Source organism: Leptonotus elevatus, chromosome 8, assembly GCF_054856555.1.
Source record: "Leptonotus elevatus isolate MCC_2025b chromosome 8, RoL_Lele_1.0, whole genome shotgun sequence".
In the NCBI taxonomy this organism is placed as follows: domain Eukaryota; kingdom Metazoa; phylum Chordata; class Actinopteri; order Syngnathiformes; family Syngnathidae; genus Leptonotus; species Leptonotus elevatus.
In genome coordinates this window covers 15,414,988-15,431,426 of record NC_141246.1, presented here as the reverse complement: position 1 = coordinate 15,431,426, position 16,439 = coordinate 15,414,988, and the positions used below count along the sequence as shown (strand labels likewise).

General features: G+C 35.7%; 2 protein-coding genes across 2 annotated transcripts in view; one reads left to right on the top strand and one right to left on the bottom strand.

Annotated features, from left to right (window-relative positions):
* The window catches only part of LOC147169918 (phospholipid-transporting ATPase ABCA1-like), a 45,291-nt gene extending 30,545 nt beyond the window's left edge, over positions 1 to 14,746 (bottom strand). Inside the window, exons 1-2 of the mRNA XM_086083508.1 lie at positions 14,558 to 14,746; positions 11,614 to 11,722 (exon numbers count right to left, since the gene is read on the bottom strand). Coding sequence (XP_085939634.1) covers positions 11,614 to 11,679 — 66 coding nt within the window. The 5' untranslated portion in view covers positions 11,680 to 11,722; positions 14,558 to 14,746. The remainder of the gene's footprint in view (positions 1 to 11,613; positions 11,723 to 14,557) is intronic.
* LOC147169919 (uncharacterized) lies at positions 888 to 10,219 on the top strand. The gene is made up of 7 exons (XM_086083509.1): positions 888 to 944; positions 1,523 to 1,666; positions 1,758 to 1,920; positions 2,305 to 2,365; positions 3,437 to 3,502; positions 8,680 to 8,745; positions 9,377 to 10,219. The coding sequence occupies exons 3-7, from the start codon at positions 1,886 to 1,888 to the stop codon at positions 9,539 to 9,541; spliced, it is 393 nt and encodes a 130-aa protein (XP_085939635.1). The 5' UTR covers positions 888 to 944; positions 1,523 to 1,666; positions 1,758 to 1,885; the 3' UTR covers positions 9,542 to 10,219.
* Positions 14,747 to 16,439: the final 1,693 nt, after the last annotated feature.

Genomic DNA, 16,439 nt, shown 5'->3' with positions numbered 1-16,439 from the left:
ATGAAAATTAAAGTAATTTCCTTTAGTGACCTTACAAACTTTAAGTGAAGAAGGCTTCAGGGCACCCAAGAAAATCCAGCAAATGCCAGGACTATCTCCCAAAGTTGATTCAGCTGCGGGATAAGGACATCACCACCAGTGTAGAGCTTGCTCAGGAATGGCAGTAAGCAGGTATGAGTGCATCTACACCCATGGTGAGGGAGTAAGACTTTTGGAGGATGGCCTGGTGTGACCAGTGAAAAGGGGATTCCATAAATACAGACCAAAATAAGAAAAAAAGAGTTGAAGTTATTTTCTCTGATTAACCCCCTTTCCAAATGTTTGGGGCATCCGGAAAAATGCTTGTCTGGAGAAGAAAAGGTGAGCGCTACCATCAGTCCTGCTTCATGCCAAAAGGAAAGCATCATGTGACCATTCATTTGCAGGGTTGCTTCTCAGCCAAGGAATTGGGCTCGCTCACAATTTTGCCAAAAAACACATGCATCCATTACTAAAGTATAGTACTAAAACATCCTCGGACAGCAACTGTATGACAGCAGCAAGGTTATTTTATTTACTAAAGCAAAAAAACATTTTCGTTAATGAAAAAAAAAACCTTTTTAAAAAAGTGAAACTGAAATCACATTTTATGATTACAAAATGATCTATAATTCTAGCAATAATATCCTTTGTTTTCGTCTGTGGTAATTCATTTAATATATGAGCCTTTGGGGTTCATTTTAAATGTGATCTATTTTTTTTTATTGACACTGTAAATCATAGAACAATAGCCACTCTTATCAACAAAGTTCATAATCCAACGACTGAACCAATTTGTTGATTTGAACGGGATTTATTATATTGCCCTGAGTACGGAAGTGACGTCATCCAGCAGCCCCGATAGAGAACCGCCCCCGGCTCTATTTACTTCACGAGATGTGATGGCGTGTAGCTGTGCTAATGAGGTAGGTTTGAAGCTCGAATTTTTCCTGTTGTTGTTGGTCGCTTGTGTACATTGCTCCCTCTTTCGCGAAAATGATTTATAATGCAAGTCCAGTGTAAGTGCAGCTAAGCTTACGTTAGCATACCTAACCATCTGTTGATTATGATGGATGCAGCTAATTATTTAGAATTGCTACGCTTCTGTTAGCGACGGTTAGCATAGCAGAGCTAACCGTCTGTTGAGTAAGATGAATGCTAATTGCAATTTTTAAGAGGAAAGCAATAACAGGCTGGTTTTTGATGTGAAAATATACAATGGCTTAGTATTACCAGTACAGTATAAATGAAGTATTGGTAAATTGCTGCATTTGTGTTTACTTAAATTTGTTCTTTCAATAGAAATATTTCAGTAAAGTCTGTTAGTGTTCATTACATTTAATTTATGCAAATATTTAGCAGAGCTGTGCTATCCACTGTATTTTATTTTCGTTGGCACATTTACTGCACACTGCACAGGCTATTATGGTACACTGAAAGTCAACTTCAAGACATCTGCACCAAGTTACCTATCAAACTGATTGAAACTTATTTTTTTCTATAGCTTTAGATCATTATCTTCAGTGAGACATGTCAGTCATGAGGCCACAGAGGGCAAAAGTTAAACCCAAAGAAGAGGTAGCATACTTTTCATCCTTAGGTAAAGACAAGAATGGCTTCACCATAAAATATATTAATTAATTCAAAGGTGAGTATTGGTAAAATATTCTTTAGTATGGGTCTAGTTTTCATTATTGTTATAATGAAATATTTCTGTTGTATCCTTTTTTCTTTGTAAGGTCGAGGAGTGTTCAGTTCCTGCTCCTTTCAGAAGAGAGACTTTCCTACTGAATATCGAGGAGAAGTTCTAAGCAAACAGGAACGTGAAAACAGGCTGAGAGTGTATCATGATGCCCGGAAGGTTTTCATGTTTGAATTTCGCTACAATGGAAAAACACTATGGTATGTTTATATGGTGTGTTGTCACACTTAATTTTGTTTTTTGGGGGGGATATCGTGCAAGGTTTGACAAAACATAAAAGATTAATTAAAACTCAAAAGCAAAAGTACATTCTTTTCTCAATATAATTTTTTTATTTCATTTTTTACAATATTGTGACTTGTTTTTTTATTTTACTTTTACAGTTATCGTGAGTATCGCTAACCTCACAATATCATGTTAATTATCATATCGTGATTTCTTATGACATTTGGATATTGTGTCATACATGTGACATACTAGAATTACTGGTCGCACATTCATGATTACATGAAATTATATTATAGCAGTCTAGTCTTAGTAAGAATTTAATTGTATTGGTATTTTTGTCTATTCATCTGCCCCAGGTTTCCACTGAAGCACAACCTGATGAAGACACAGCTATCAGACTGCGCCAAAGTTGACCAGGTGACTAGATTTCTTTTTGAATGTTGTTAAAATCAGTTTTCCGAAGCAAGACATTAGTGGAGGGTGGAGATACTAGGGCTGCACAATATGTGGAAAATATCTTGCCGCACGAATGACTCATGCAATATGTGTATTGCAAAGACGTGCAACAAATGAATATTGGATTAATTGTATACTTTAGTCTGAGGCTAAGCGATATGGCCAAAAAATAAAATAAAAAGTATTTTAAACCAACCATCCAGCATTCTGCCACCACTTGTGCAAAATTACAACTCACAATAACATCTGGATGTAACAGAACATAACAACAGCTTTTAATAATCCAGAAGACAAAATACATTTCACGATTTAGCAAATTTTCAACGATTCAATTTAAATTTAATTTATTCAATTAATTTGATTTATTGCCAGGCCCTACTTGAGTCTGAATTTGACCAATCAGAGACAACATTAATTGCGCATCGCCATACAAGAGAATTGTATCGAGGAGCATTACTAACAAAAAATAACTTATTTGGATAAGACTAGATCACAATGAGCATGATTATTTTTCTGCACGTACGTGTATTTCTTTAATTAGATTATATAGATATATATATATTAGGTCCATGTTCAATGTCAAAATAATCTCCATCACTGTATAAAACACCCATGTCGCATGTTTTGTCAATACTGTGCAGACCTCACAGGTGCATAGTCTTCACAATGTCGTAGTTGTGAATAACTGACACTCTGAGGACAGTGTATTTACACACTGCGAATGTAAAATAAGTTTTCAGGGGTTTGGAGTTACACATACAGTCCTCATAATTCATACTCTGGTATGGACACTCTGAGGACTGTGTATTTTCTATTAATTGTTTCATTGTGAAAAATAGACGTCACCAATTTACACAAACCACTAGTGCTGACGGATTATTTATTTTTCAAATAGCAAATAAAATGTATTTGCATTCACAATACTTTAACCTATTCATTGTTCTTTATGTACTGTAACTGTGTAAATGCACAGGTACAGTCGTGTTACTAAGAATTTAATTTTATATGTATTTTTCTCTTCATGTGTACCAGGTTTCAAATGAAGCACAACCTGAAGACATAGCTAAAGATGTAGCTGTCACAGACCAAGTTGACCAGGTGACTAGATTTGTTTTTGAATGTTGATGTTGAAATACATTTTTCAGAAGCAAGACGTAGCACAATATATAAAAAAATATTTTGTCGCACGAATGGCTCATGCATATACTGTATGTATGTATACAGTATATGTGTATTGCAAAGACATGCAACAAATGAATATTGGATTGTATACTTTAGTCTGACTTTGACCAATCAGAGACTACCTTAATTGCGCATCGCCATACAAGAGAACCGTATTGAGGGGCATTACTAACAAAAAATAACTTATTTGTATAAGACTAGATCACAATAAGCATGCTTATTTTTCCGCATTAACGTGTATTTCTTTCTTTGGATTATAAAGATTTCTCTATTTCTCTATCTTTATCTCTATATCTATCTATCTATATCTATATATCTGTCTCTCTATGTCTCTCTCTCTCTATATACAGTATATATATATCTATACATCTATATCTGTATGCATGTGTGTGTGTGTATGTGTATATATATATATATATATGTATATATATACATACATATATATATATATATATATGTATATATATATACATACATATATATATATATATAGATATGTATGTATATATACATACATATATATATATATATATATATATATAGATATATACTGTATATATAGAGTGTGTATGTATACAGTATATGTATAGATCTTTTTTTTAGGTCCGTGTTAAATGTTTAATCTCCATCACTGTATAAAACACCCATGTCGCATGTTTTGTCAATACTGTGTAACCCTTGCAGATACATAGTCCTCACAATGTCGTAGTTGTGAATAACTGACACTCTGAGGACAGTGTATTTACACACTGCGAATGTAAAATAAGTTTTCAGGGGTTTGGAGTTACACATACAGTCCTCATAATTCATACTCTGGTATGGACACTCTGAGGACTGTGTGTTTTCTATTAATTGTTTCATTGTGAAAAATAGACGTCACCAATTTACACAAACCACTAGTGCTGACGGATTATTTATTTTTCAAATAGCAAATAAAATGTGTTTGCATTCACAATACTTTAACCTATTCATTGTTCTGTATGTACTGTAACTGTGTAAATGCACAGGTACAGACTTGTGTGTTACTAAGAATTGAATTTTATATGTATTTTTCTCTTCATGTGTACCAGGTTTCAACTGAAGCACAACCTGAAGACATAGCTGAAGACGTAGCTGTCACAGACCAAGTTGACCAGGTGACGAGATTTCTTTTTGAATGTTGATGTTGAAATCCATTTTTCAGAAGAAGATGTTGCACAATTTATAAAAAAAAATATCTTGTCGCACGAATGGCTCATGCAATATGTGTATTGCAAAGACATGCAACAAATGAATATTGGATTGTATACTTTAGTCTGATTTTGACCAATCAGAGACTACCTTAATTGCGCATCGCCATACAAGAGAATTGTATTGAGGAGCATTACTAACAAAATATAACATTTGGATAAGACTAGATCACAATGAGCATGCTTATTTTTCCGCATTAACGTGCATTTCTTTCTTTGGATTATAAAGATCTCTCTATCTCTATCTTTATCTCTATATCTATCTATCTATATCTATATATCTGTCTCTCTATGTCTCTCTCTCTCTATATACAGTATATATATCTATACATCTATATCTGTATGCATGTGTGTGTGTATGTATGTATGTGTATATATATATATATATATATATATATATAGATATATAGATATATATATATACTGTATATATAGAGTATGTATGTATGTATATATGTATATGTATGTATGTGTATATATACAGTATATGTATAGATCTTTTTTTTAGGTCCGTGTTAAATGTTTAATCTCCATCACTGTATAAAACACCCATGTCGCATGTTTTGTCAATACTGTGCAGCCATCACAGGTGCATAGTCCTCACAATGTCGTAGTTGTGAATAACTGACACTCTGAGGACAGTGTATTTACACACTGCGAATGTAAAATAAGTTTTCAGGGGTTTGGAGTTACACATACAGTCCTCATAATTCATACTCTGGTATGGACACTCTGAGGACTGTGTATTTTCTATTGATTGTTTCATTGTGAAAAATAGACGTCACCAATTTACACAAACCACTAGTGCTGACGGATTATTTATTTTTCAAATAGCAAATAAAATGTGTTTGCATTCACAATACTTTAACCTATTCATTGTTCTTTATGTACTGTAACTGTGTAAATGCACAGGTGGTCGTGTTACTAAGAATTGAATTTTATATGTATTTTTCTCTTCATGTGTACCAGGTTTCAACTGAAGCACAACCTGAAGACATAGCTGAAGACGTAGCTGTCACAGACCAAGTTGACCAGGTGACGAGATTTCTTTTTGAATGTTGATGTTGAAATCCATTTTTCAGAAGCAAGATGTTGCACAATTTATAAAAAAAAATATCTTGTCGCACGAATGGCTCATGCAATATGTGTATTGCAAAGACATGCAACAAATGAATATTGGATTGTATACTTTAGTCTGATTTTGACCAATCAGAGACTACCTTAATTGCGCATCGCCATACAAGAGAATTGTATTGAGGAGCATTACTAACAAAATATAACATTTGGATAAGACTAGATCACAATGAGCATGCTTATTTTTCCGCATTAACGTGCATTTCTTTCTTTGGATTATAAAGATCTCTCTATCTCTATCTTTATCTCTATATCTATCTATCTATATCTATATATCTGTCTCTCTATGTCTCTCTCTCTCTATATACAGTATATATATCTATACATCTATATCTGTATGCATGTGTGTGTGTATGTATGTATGTGTATATATATATATATATATATATATATAGATATATATATATACTGTATATATAGAGTATGTATGTATGTATATATGTATATGTATGTATGTGTATATATACAGTATATGTATAGATCTTTTTTTTAGGTCCGTGTTAAATGTTTAATCTCCATCACTGTATAAAACACCCATGTCGCATGTTTTGTCAATACTGTGCAGCCATCACAGGTGCATAGTCCTCACAATGTCGTAGTTGTGAATAACTGACACTCTGAGGACAGTGTATTTACACACTGCGAATGTAAAATAAGTTTTCAGGGGTTTGGAGTTACACATACAGTCCTCATAATTCATACTCTGGTATGGACACTCTGAGGACTGTGTATTTTCTATTGATTGTTTCATTGTGAAAAATAGACGTCACCAATTTACACAAACCACTAGTGCTGACGGATTATTTATTTTTGAAATGGCAAATAAAATGTGTTTGCATTCACAATACTTTAACCTATTCATTGTTCTTTATGTACTGTAACTGTGTAAATGCACAGGTACAGTCGTGTTACTAAGAATTTAATTTTATATGTATTTTTCTCTTCATGTGTACCAGGTTTCAACTGAAGCACAACCTGAAGACATAGCTAAAGACATAGCTGTCACAGACCAAGTTGACCAGGTGACAAGATTTCTTTTTGAATGTTGATGTTGAAATACATTTTTCAGAAGCAAGACGTTGCACAATTTATAAAAAAAAAAAGATCTTGTCGCATGAATGGCTCATGCAATAGGTGAATTGCAAAGACATGCAACAAATGAATATTGGATTGTATACTTTAGTCTGATTTTGACCAATCAGAGACTACCTTAATTGCACATCACCATACGAGAACTGTATCGAGGGGCATTACTAACAAAAAATAACTTAATTGGATAAGATTAGATCACAATGAGCATGCTTATTTTTCCGCATTAACGTGTATTTTTTTTTCATTGGATTATAAAAATATATAGATATAGATAGATCTTTTTTTTTAGGTCCATGTCGAAATAATCTCCATCACTGTATAAAACACCCATGTCGCATGTTTTGTCAATACTGTGCAGCCATCACAGGTGCATAGTCCTCACAATGTCGTAGTTGTGAATAACTGACACTCTGAGGACAGTGTATTTACACACTGCGAATGTAAAATAAGTTTTCAGGGCTTGGAGTTACACATACAGTCCTCATAATTCATACTCTGGTCAGGTATGGACACTCTGAGGACTGTGTATTTTCTATTAATTGTTTCATTGTGAAAAATAGACATCACCAATTTACACTAACCATTAGTGCTGACGGATTATTTATTTTTGAAATGGCAAATAAAATGTGTTTGCATTCACAATACTTTAACCTATTCATTGTTCTGTATGTACTGTAACTGTGTAAATGCACAGGTACAGACTTGTGTGTTACTAAGAATTGAATTTTATATGTATTTTTCTCTTCATGTGTACCAGGTTTCAACTGAAGCACAACCTGAAGACATAACTGAAGACGTAGCTGTCACAGACCAAGTTGACCAGGTGACGAGATTTATTTTTGAATGTTGACGTTGAAATACATTTTTCAGAAGCAAGACGTTGGCACAATATATAAAAAAATATCTTGTCGCACGAATGGCTCATGCAATATGTGTATTGCAAAGACAAGCAACAAATGAATATTGGATTGTATACTTTAGTCTGACTTTGACCAATCAGAGACTACCTTAATTGCGCATCGCCATACGAGAAACGTATCGAGGGGCATTACTAACAAAAAATAACTTAATTGGATAAGATCACAATGAGCATGTTTATTTTTCCGGATTATCGTGTATTTTTTTTCATTGGATTATAAAAATATATAGCTATAGATAGATCCTTTTTTTTTAGGTCCATGTTCAATGTCGAAATAATCTCCATTACTGTATAAAACACCCATGTCGCATGTTTTGTCAATACTGTGCAGCCCTCACAGATACTTAGTCCTCACAATGTTATAGTTGTGAATAACTGACACTGAGGACAGTGTATTCATACACCGTGACTGTAAAATAAGTTTTGAGGGCTTGGAGTTATTATACAATTCATACTCTGGTCAGGTATGGATTCTCTGAGGACTGTGTATTTTCTTGTTTTTGTTTCATTGTGAAAAATAGACGTCACCAATTTACACAAACCTGTAGTGCAGAAGGATTTATTTATTTATTTTTGTAATGGCAAATAAAATGAGTTTGCATTTACAATACTTTAACCTATTAATTGTTCTTTATGTACTGTAACTGTGTAAATGCACAGGTACAGTCGTGTTACTAAGAATTGAATTTTATATGTATTTTTCTCTTCATGTGTACCAGGTTTCAACTGAAGCACAACCTGAAGACATAGCTGAAGACGTAGCTGTCACAGACCAAGTTGACCAGGTGACGAGATTTCTTTTTGAATATTGATGTTGAAATCAGTTTTCAGAAGCAAGACGTTAGGAGTGAAGAGTGTAGAGTAGATGCTAGGGCTGAACTATATAACTAACAAATATAATCACAACAATTTTTTATGCAATGTGTATTGCCAAGACGTTCAAAATATTGTATCCAACAATAAGCTTGTATGGGACTAAAATTCCTACAAGTCAACATTAAAAATTGGTAAATGGTAAATTGGTGGTAAATGGTAAATTAACTTTAGCACATTAGCCCATCAATGGCGGGAGCTACTTCTGCCGCGAGCGCTCGACACTTTTCTCAAGCTTCTACTTCGAGTGTAACATCACTAAGTAACAGCGAAGTAAAGCTAGTAAATATTTATGACCACCCGCCAAAAGGAATTTTAACCCGCATCTGGCAGGTTAATTTTAGAGCCACTGTATATATGCATAAGTATGTGTGCATCTACTGTATATATGGATATCATTGCTGTCCTGTGAAAAACACGTTTCCATTTTTAGGTCGCGGGCTGCTCTCCGGTAGCTCCTATGGTGGAAGTGTTTTTCACAGAACAGCGACAATATGTGTATGTATGTATGTATGTAATAATTGTTTTCGTTTAAAAAATTAGGTTGCTGATGTATCCAGTTCAAGTGAGGATTCGTTAGCAGAGGAATATGTTCCAGATTCTCACAGTACTTCGGACACTTCCTACATTGAACCTGTTTCAGAAATTCAGAAATCCGAAGGTATTTCAGGAATGAGCTATGAGAAAACTGCTCATCCTTTAAGATGAGAGGTAGTCATGTTTTAAAGAATAAAATGTTCAATGTTCACTGACTCTTTTGCATCTGGTTTCATGTCGAGCTTATCCATTACAAAGCTGCGTTTGACCTAGATAACCTGTTCACATAAGAAGCAGTTTTATTAACATACCAGTTTCAGTCTGTCCTAAAATTGTAAGTTGTAACATGAGCACCATGTTAAAACTTACAATTTTAGGACAGATCAGGTATGACTTTGCATTTCACAGTATTGTTATGTACAACAATGTGTCCTTATATCAGGTAAGTCATTACACATCAATGCCATTTTAGTTTGTGTAAAGTCAGAATGCCAGAACTTTCAAATCACTTCAGTGACATGGTTGCTGTGTGTTGTGTAAACTTTGTCCTTGTAATGTGAGTTGGTCCTCATAATTACCATTTTTGCAATGGGCGTGGCTTATTTAGGTCATTATCTATGTCCTCACAATTACGGATTTTTTCAGGTTTTTCTTTTTTTCGTGTGTTGAGTTTTTTCAAGTTTTGAAGTGAAATTTTCCTGGACAACCCCAAAAAAAAATTTTGGGTGCAAGTCCCATCTCTCTGGCATTAGCAGAAAGGGGTGTCCCTGTAATACACAATTAAACCGGTTTGGAAAAAATGTCCTCATAATACACAGAGGCAAGTATGTGTGTGTGTGTGTGTGTGTGTGTGTGGAGATGGTCAGCAGTCATCCCCAACGTGAGACTAAGTGGTAAAGTATATGGGTTAATAAGTGGAGACAGCGAGACAAGTCTGCTGGGTTTAAACGACTCTGGGTTTTCTGCCCATCTGTTCCATATGTCTGCTAAGTCTGAACCAGCACGGCAGACAATCACCAAAAGCGCTGGGAGGGATCAAGAAGACAGACATTCGCTCTGAGACTTCACTGTATCTCTTTGTTGAAAATCACTGGGCTGAAAAATGAAGCAGGCACTGCCGTCACTTCGGGGAAAGGTTGCTTCTTGACGGAGGGATAAAGGACTATTGTATGCAAATGTGGCTACTTCATTTAAACAGAAGTCAGCTTTGTGTTTCGGCCCACTGCTGAATGTGATTGAGATAATTTTGAGTGAGTGGACACCAGGCTGCTCAAGATGGTGACTAGATAATTGAGCCGACGTGCACTTGTGTCATCACATTGTTTGTTGTCCAAGTTGTTGTCCAAAGTTGCGACAGGACATAAATCTGCTCATCAGACTCCTTACTAAAATCACATTGACACTTTCTTGGTTCAGCTGTTATGATTGCATGTTATCAACACAAGTAAAATCCTACTTGTCATAAATTAAAATATATTTCGCATATTGAAACAAAAAAATCCTAATGCCAATTAAGGCCTTGATTTTAGATTCATCAATCAATCTCCCGCAGAAACCCTAAAATGGCAAAAATAATATGAGAAACCGAAATGCTTGTTAAAGGGCTAACATTAGCTATGTTTAATATTAATTTAAGGTATTTCTATAAAACAATAAATCATATTGTTGTGGTGACCCACAAGGGATAGATATTCACCAGGGACCTTTTTTTTTTTAAGGGAGGGGTGTGTGTATGACATTTTTTTATTCAAAGGGATAGAGTACAAAGTGTTGAAGGGTAGTATCTTGCTTGCTAGCTTCTAGCTTGCTAGTAGTTAGTCTAGTAGCTAGTCGCTTGTAATGTAAGCAGCCAGTTTTGTGTGGCGAGTAAAAGAGGCACAACTTGCCTTTGTCTCTTCGTCTTGTTATTTACCGCATCTCCACTTTTTTTTTTTTATTAAGCTGCTACTTGTGCTATTATTGTTGACCACTTGACCTATTTGTTGTCCCAATTAGGAACTGATTTTTTTGATACATTTCTTTGCCTATGCCTGGTTTAACTAACTACCAACATATAAAGCTTGGTAAAACAACACAAAATCAGACATGACAAGTCAATAAAAATATAAAGTCATATTTCCACTTGACCTGTATATTGCTTATGCTAGATTGAGGCAGGGGGAAAACTGGTGGAACAGCTTTTGTATGTAATAGAATGTAGGAAAATGGTTGATAAACCCATTACTAATGTTAGTTGTGCTTACAGTCTGTCTTTTTCGATAGGTGAAGTTCTTCCAAAGCAGTAAACCCAGTTGAGTGGAGACCGCCATCACGCTTTCTTCCTGAGCTCACTGAGCACGCTCCAGCTCCTCACTGCAAATCAACACACACAAAAATACAAGCAGAGTGTCTATAGCCTCCTTTGTTGACAACGGGTGGTACAAGACTGCATTCAGTGGTATACCACAAAATACATGTAGCCTATTCAAGAATCTGGAAAGGATATGTCCATTTAAAATTCTAATTTAACAAACAAGCACAAAGCAGCAATTACTAAGGTTGCTACGGCAGAAAGCAATCACTCATTTAAAAAAAAAAAGATTCAGCACATCAGAAGACTTCCATAAATGTGAAACATTTCCCTTCATCGAACCAGGCCGATAACTTCATAATCATCAGTGGGCTTATTTGGTTAACATAAAGATGTCTCTTTCCAAAGAAGACCAACGCACGTGACTTATTCTGCACGCACACACATTATTTCCTGGATAACCATGTGAAGGTTCATGTTTGCACAAATACTGCTCATTTGGTCACCCCACTTGCTGAGATGAAGCTGATTGGATGGGCCAGAAAGAGCAAAAGGATGCGCAAACATGGTCAGAAGAAAATACTTTGTTGAATATTTGCTTGGGGGTTGGGAAAAAAGCCTTATCAGCTGATTCATCCATTTTGTTGGTATTACAAGATCTGAACATGTACACAGTTACATTTTACCAAATTTAAAGGTATTATTTATTTTCTGCCTGAAACCCACTTTGATTCCATAACATTACTGTGTCACACTCACAAACCACCCCCACAGTTGTGTGTGTCTGTGTATTAAGTAAAATGACTGAAATGCATAAAATGTTGCAATGAAAACCAGGAACATTGGGATAAACAAACAACACAATGACCTCTGGACATTGTGTGGCTATTTAACATTTAACTGTTTTCTCAGTGAGTCATCCAATTTTACAGGAACAACTTGTGACACATGCCACCACTGAATGTTCTTATTATTTAAGCATTTACTCAAAAGCAAATTGTTTACATTACATTAAAAAAAAATTGAAGGCAGCGGGTGACTTAAGGAAGAAATCCATTTAAAAGAACATTTTTAAAATAATTAAATATTTGTAAGCATTTCATTAAAATGGGTGCTTCTAATGAAACATTTAGCTCTTTATTACATTACGTAAGTCCGCCTAAGTTTCCAATCCAACAAAGCTGTATGTAAAAGTGAGTGCCGTGGGCCACTTCATTAGGCATACTTGCAAATGAGCTCTAATGTGTTAAGTGCTGCATCAAAGATTCTGTCTTTACATAAAATGTTTGATGTTCGTCAAAGAGTATTTACTGAAGAACAGACCAATACAACTAAGTACATTTCTCGTGCTGCAATAATATTGGTTGAGCACACTTTTTACTGTGAAAGATGAATTTTAGATACAGCTCTTATATTGGATCTCAGTTCAGCAGGTGTACTGTACTTGTGGACTGTAGGCTAACTGTATTGACGCGATTGGTTTTATCTATTGTTTTTCACATGCATACAACATATGTGTGTAAACTACAAAGCATGACATCAGTTTAACCGTGCCAACGTGTTTCTAATTATTCCAGTACCACTTTTTTTTTTAACTGCACCGTTAAAATTCTTACAACAATCTAAAGGTCAACTCACTTGTCGAACATACTTTCGTCGTAATCCTAATTGATTGTGGCGCTGGTCATTTGTGTTTTGATGAATGAGCCTTCATGCGGAATGGTGCAGAGCTACAGCGCCCTTAGTGGTAAACCCAAAAATTGTCAATTTTATACTTGTTTACCATCAATTCCAGCTCATATCACATTTCCCCACGCAGGAAAGCACTGAGTTCAAGACGATTCTAATAATAATAACCCAGTTAATCTCAACAAAATATTCATTTCATTTTCAATCATCAACATTTATCACAACACGGTGACAATAAAACCACAATGAATGTAAGTATTATAAAAAATATTTAAAAAATAAATAAAAATAAAACATAGACAGAGAACGATGCAAATATAAATAAAATAAAATGCGTTCGTGTTATTAAAGCAGATCGGTTAAAAATATATAGCCTATAACACAATATTGTTTTGACCTCACACAGTTGTCAATGAAACAATGCCCAAGCATTAAGAGTCGCAATGAAACACAAACAACACAATCACAAATGTGGCAAAATTCACCGCCGTTTGATTAAGTCGCTTGAATAAGCGAGTTAATTGCTGCTTTGGAGAGAGGTTACTGTCGGACACATTCAGCTTCTTTGTGTTTACACAAAAGTTATCAATTGCTGAAGACAACGGAACAAGAATGTCATCTAAAAATGCACAACCTTTCGCACAATGAACCACCAAAGATGTCAAGCCGTGTTTGTGAGGGAAACCACGTATTAATTAATGATTGAATTCATGTCCAAAAATTACAAAGGCAATATATAAAACGTGTTGTCCCTTTGGTCGCTTTAGAACAGGCAACAATTAAGAGTTTACTTTGAAAGCAATTTACCGGAAATCTTTGTGTATGATTAACATTTAGTTTGATTATAATCCAACTCGGAGCAGACGGCAAAGAGGATACTGACATCACAATATGACACATCGACTACTGACAAAGAAGAAAGAACCAACGCATTTTTTTAAACACCCTCGTTAAAAACAAAATTTCATCAAATACGTATTTTCAGAATACAGTAATAACAAGCATATTTAACGTCCGATCGGTACACTTAAATAAAGGCAAAACAAATTGTCTTTCGCTAAACAAAACAAACAAAAAAATCAGAAGAAGACATCGACAATAATTAAAGCAACGAAATGAAATGATAAACTATTCAATTGTATGCTGACTGCGGGTACGTAAAAGAAAATGACAATTACAATATCTTCCAAAAGTCCAAACTCACCAACCTTATCCAGAATATATCCTCTCCTGTTATCCGTTCTCATCAATAGAATGAATGACACGTCCAAGTCAATAAAAAATGAACTAAAATAAAACAAAACATAAAAAACGGTATTCCTCGCCTGTAGCGGTGCTTCGCATCTGTGTGTCTCAGTCAATGCAAACAGTAAGCTCAACCCCCAGCCGGTTTTTATACTGCTGCTCAATGCGGAGCAGAAACGAGCAGCAGAAGAGGTAACTAGCGGTCACCACGAGCTGCCTCTAACCCAAATAAGGAGCGCACGTGCCCAGTCAAAACATTTCTTAAAGGGCAAGCGTCACCTCACTGGCTCCATGTCCTTCCCATTGTGGGGCTTTGTAATGATACTATACATATACATACATATAAGTAAAATACATAAAAAAAAACTAAAGTATAACACATTTACTGTTTGGTTGTTTTCCAATTGCAATTTAAGAATATTAGCTACTGATTAAGCCACTACACCCGTTGTTGCATGATGAATTTGTCTTTGGCAAGGTAGGGGTGATTGCTGTGGTTCTGGACATGGCAGTACACTTGACTCGCTCATGCAGTATTTGTTTTATTATAGCTTTTCTTTAATTGTTAAACAAACAGTAACTGTTGGCTGTAACCTCGCCCAAAAATATATACTAGTTAAAAACTACGCGGGCTCAACCAAACTTCTATGGTGGAAGGATAGGCTGTTGCTTGTGTAGGCTGAAGTTTCGCTCATCTAAAAGCAGTCCTGTTATTGTGAGAGAGATATGTTAATTGTGGCACTTGTGTCTGTTTTGGCTCAGGACAGTTTTGCTAAACTATAACTACAGATAAACACAGCATCAAAACCAGTGGAATTCGCAACGACAACTCAGCGGAACAAAGCTAAACCTATTTACGACCATCAATTTGAGTTGTCACAGTGTGAATCCAACAATTCTGGGTCAGTAAATACTGAAGTGCAAAGCGATTCGCCGATGTAGTGGGCTACGAAGCCGAGGCCTAGGAGTGTTAGCAGTGGCACCGTCGATGGAACTCCTTTGTTTTCTGTGCAGAAAAACATACATTATTTTACATGAGACTGCACCGCAACCATTTACACGCACATTCACACTGTCACTGAGTGGAAACTGAAAACACGCTGCTCACAGAAGTCAAGCAAGAGAAGGAGTACACAGGCTTGGGGAGTAACGGAATACATGTACCGCCGTTATGTAATCAGATTTAAAAAATGTTTTAACTGTATTCCATCACAGTTACAGGAAAAACATGTAATCAGATTACAGGTACATTTATTAAAAATGGGGATTACTTTGAGGGATTACAATTTCTACAATGAGAGAGAGTGCGAAAGAGGACGAGAGAGTGAGAGAGAGAGAGAGAGAGAGAGAGAGAGAGAGAGAGAGAGAGAGAGAGAGAGAGAGAGAGAGAGTGGGATAGAGCGACAGAGAGCGTGTGCACGTCTGCGCGAGTGGGACCGTTGCTACATGTTGGGGGGTGGGGACGAACAAACTGACTAGTCGTGTCCTCCACACGCGGGCAGTTTGAAAAAGCTTCACGGACGGGAGGAGGAAATGGCGACCGGTATTCACTGGAACTTAATCGGAGCGAAAGTTTGAGCTAAGAGTCCAGCGGCATGCTACGCGCTGTGGCTTCTTGCTAGCTAGCCCGCTAGCTTACAACCATAATGTGAGTTACACCTTTCAAACAAATCTTCCTCCTTCCAATTCACTATTTGAACATCATGTACAACATATACACGGCTAAACTTGTGACTGGGATAAAAGTTTATTTTGCAGTTGATGTCACTCATCGTCATCCTCATTGGATGACTATCTATCTATCTATCTATCTATCTATCTATCTATCTATCTATCTATCTATCT

Coding starts and splice junctions, on each gene's coding strand:
- LOC147169919 (XM_086083509.1), top strand. CDS start 1,886: ATGTTTGAATTTCGCTACAATGGAAAAACACTATG. Junction 1,921..2,304: donor TACAATGGAAAAACACTATG/GTATGTTTATAT, acceptor CATCTGCCCCAG/GTTTCCACTGAAGCACAACC. Junction 3,503..8,679: donor TCACAGACCAAGTTGACCAG/GTGACTAGATTT, acceptor CATGTGTACCAG/GTTTCAACTGAAGCACAACC.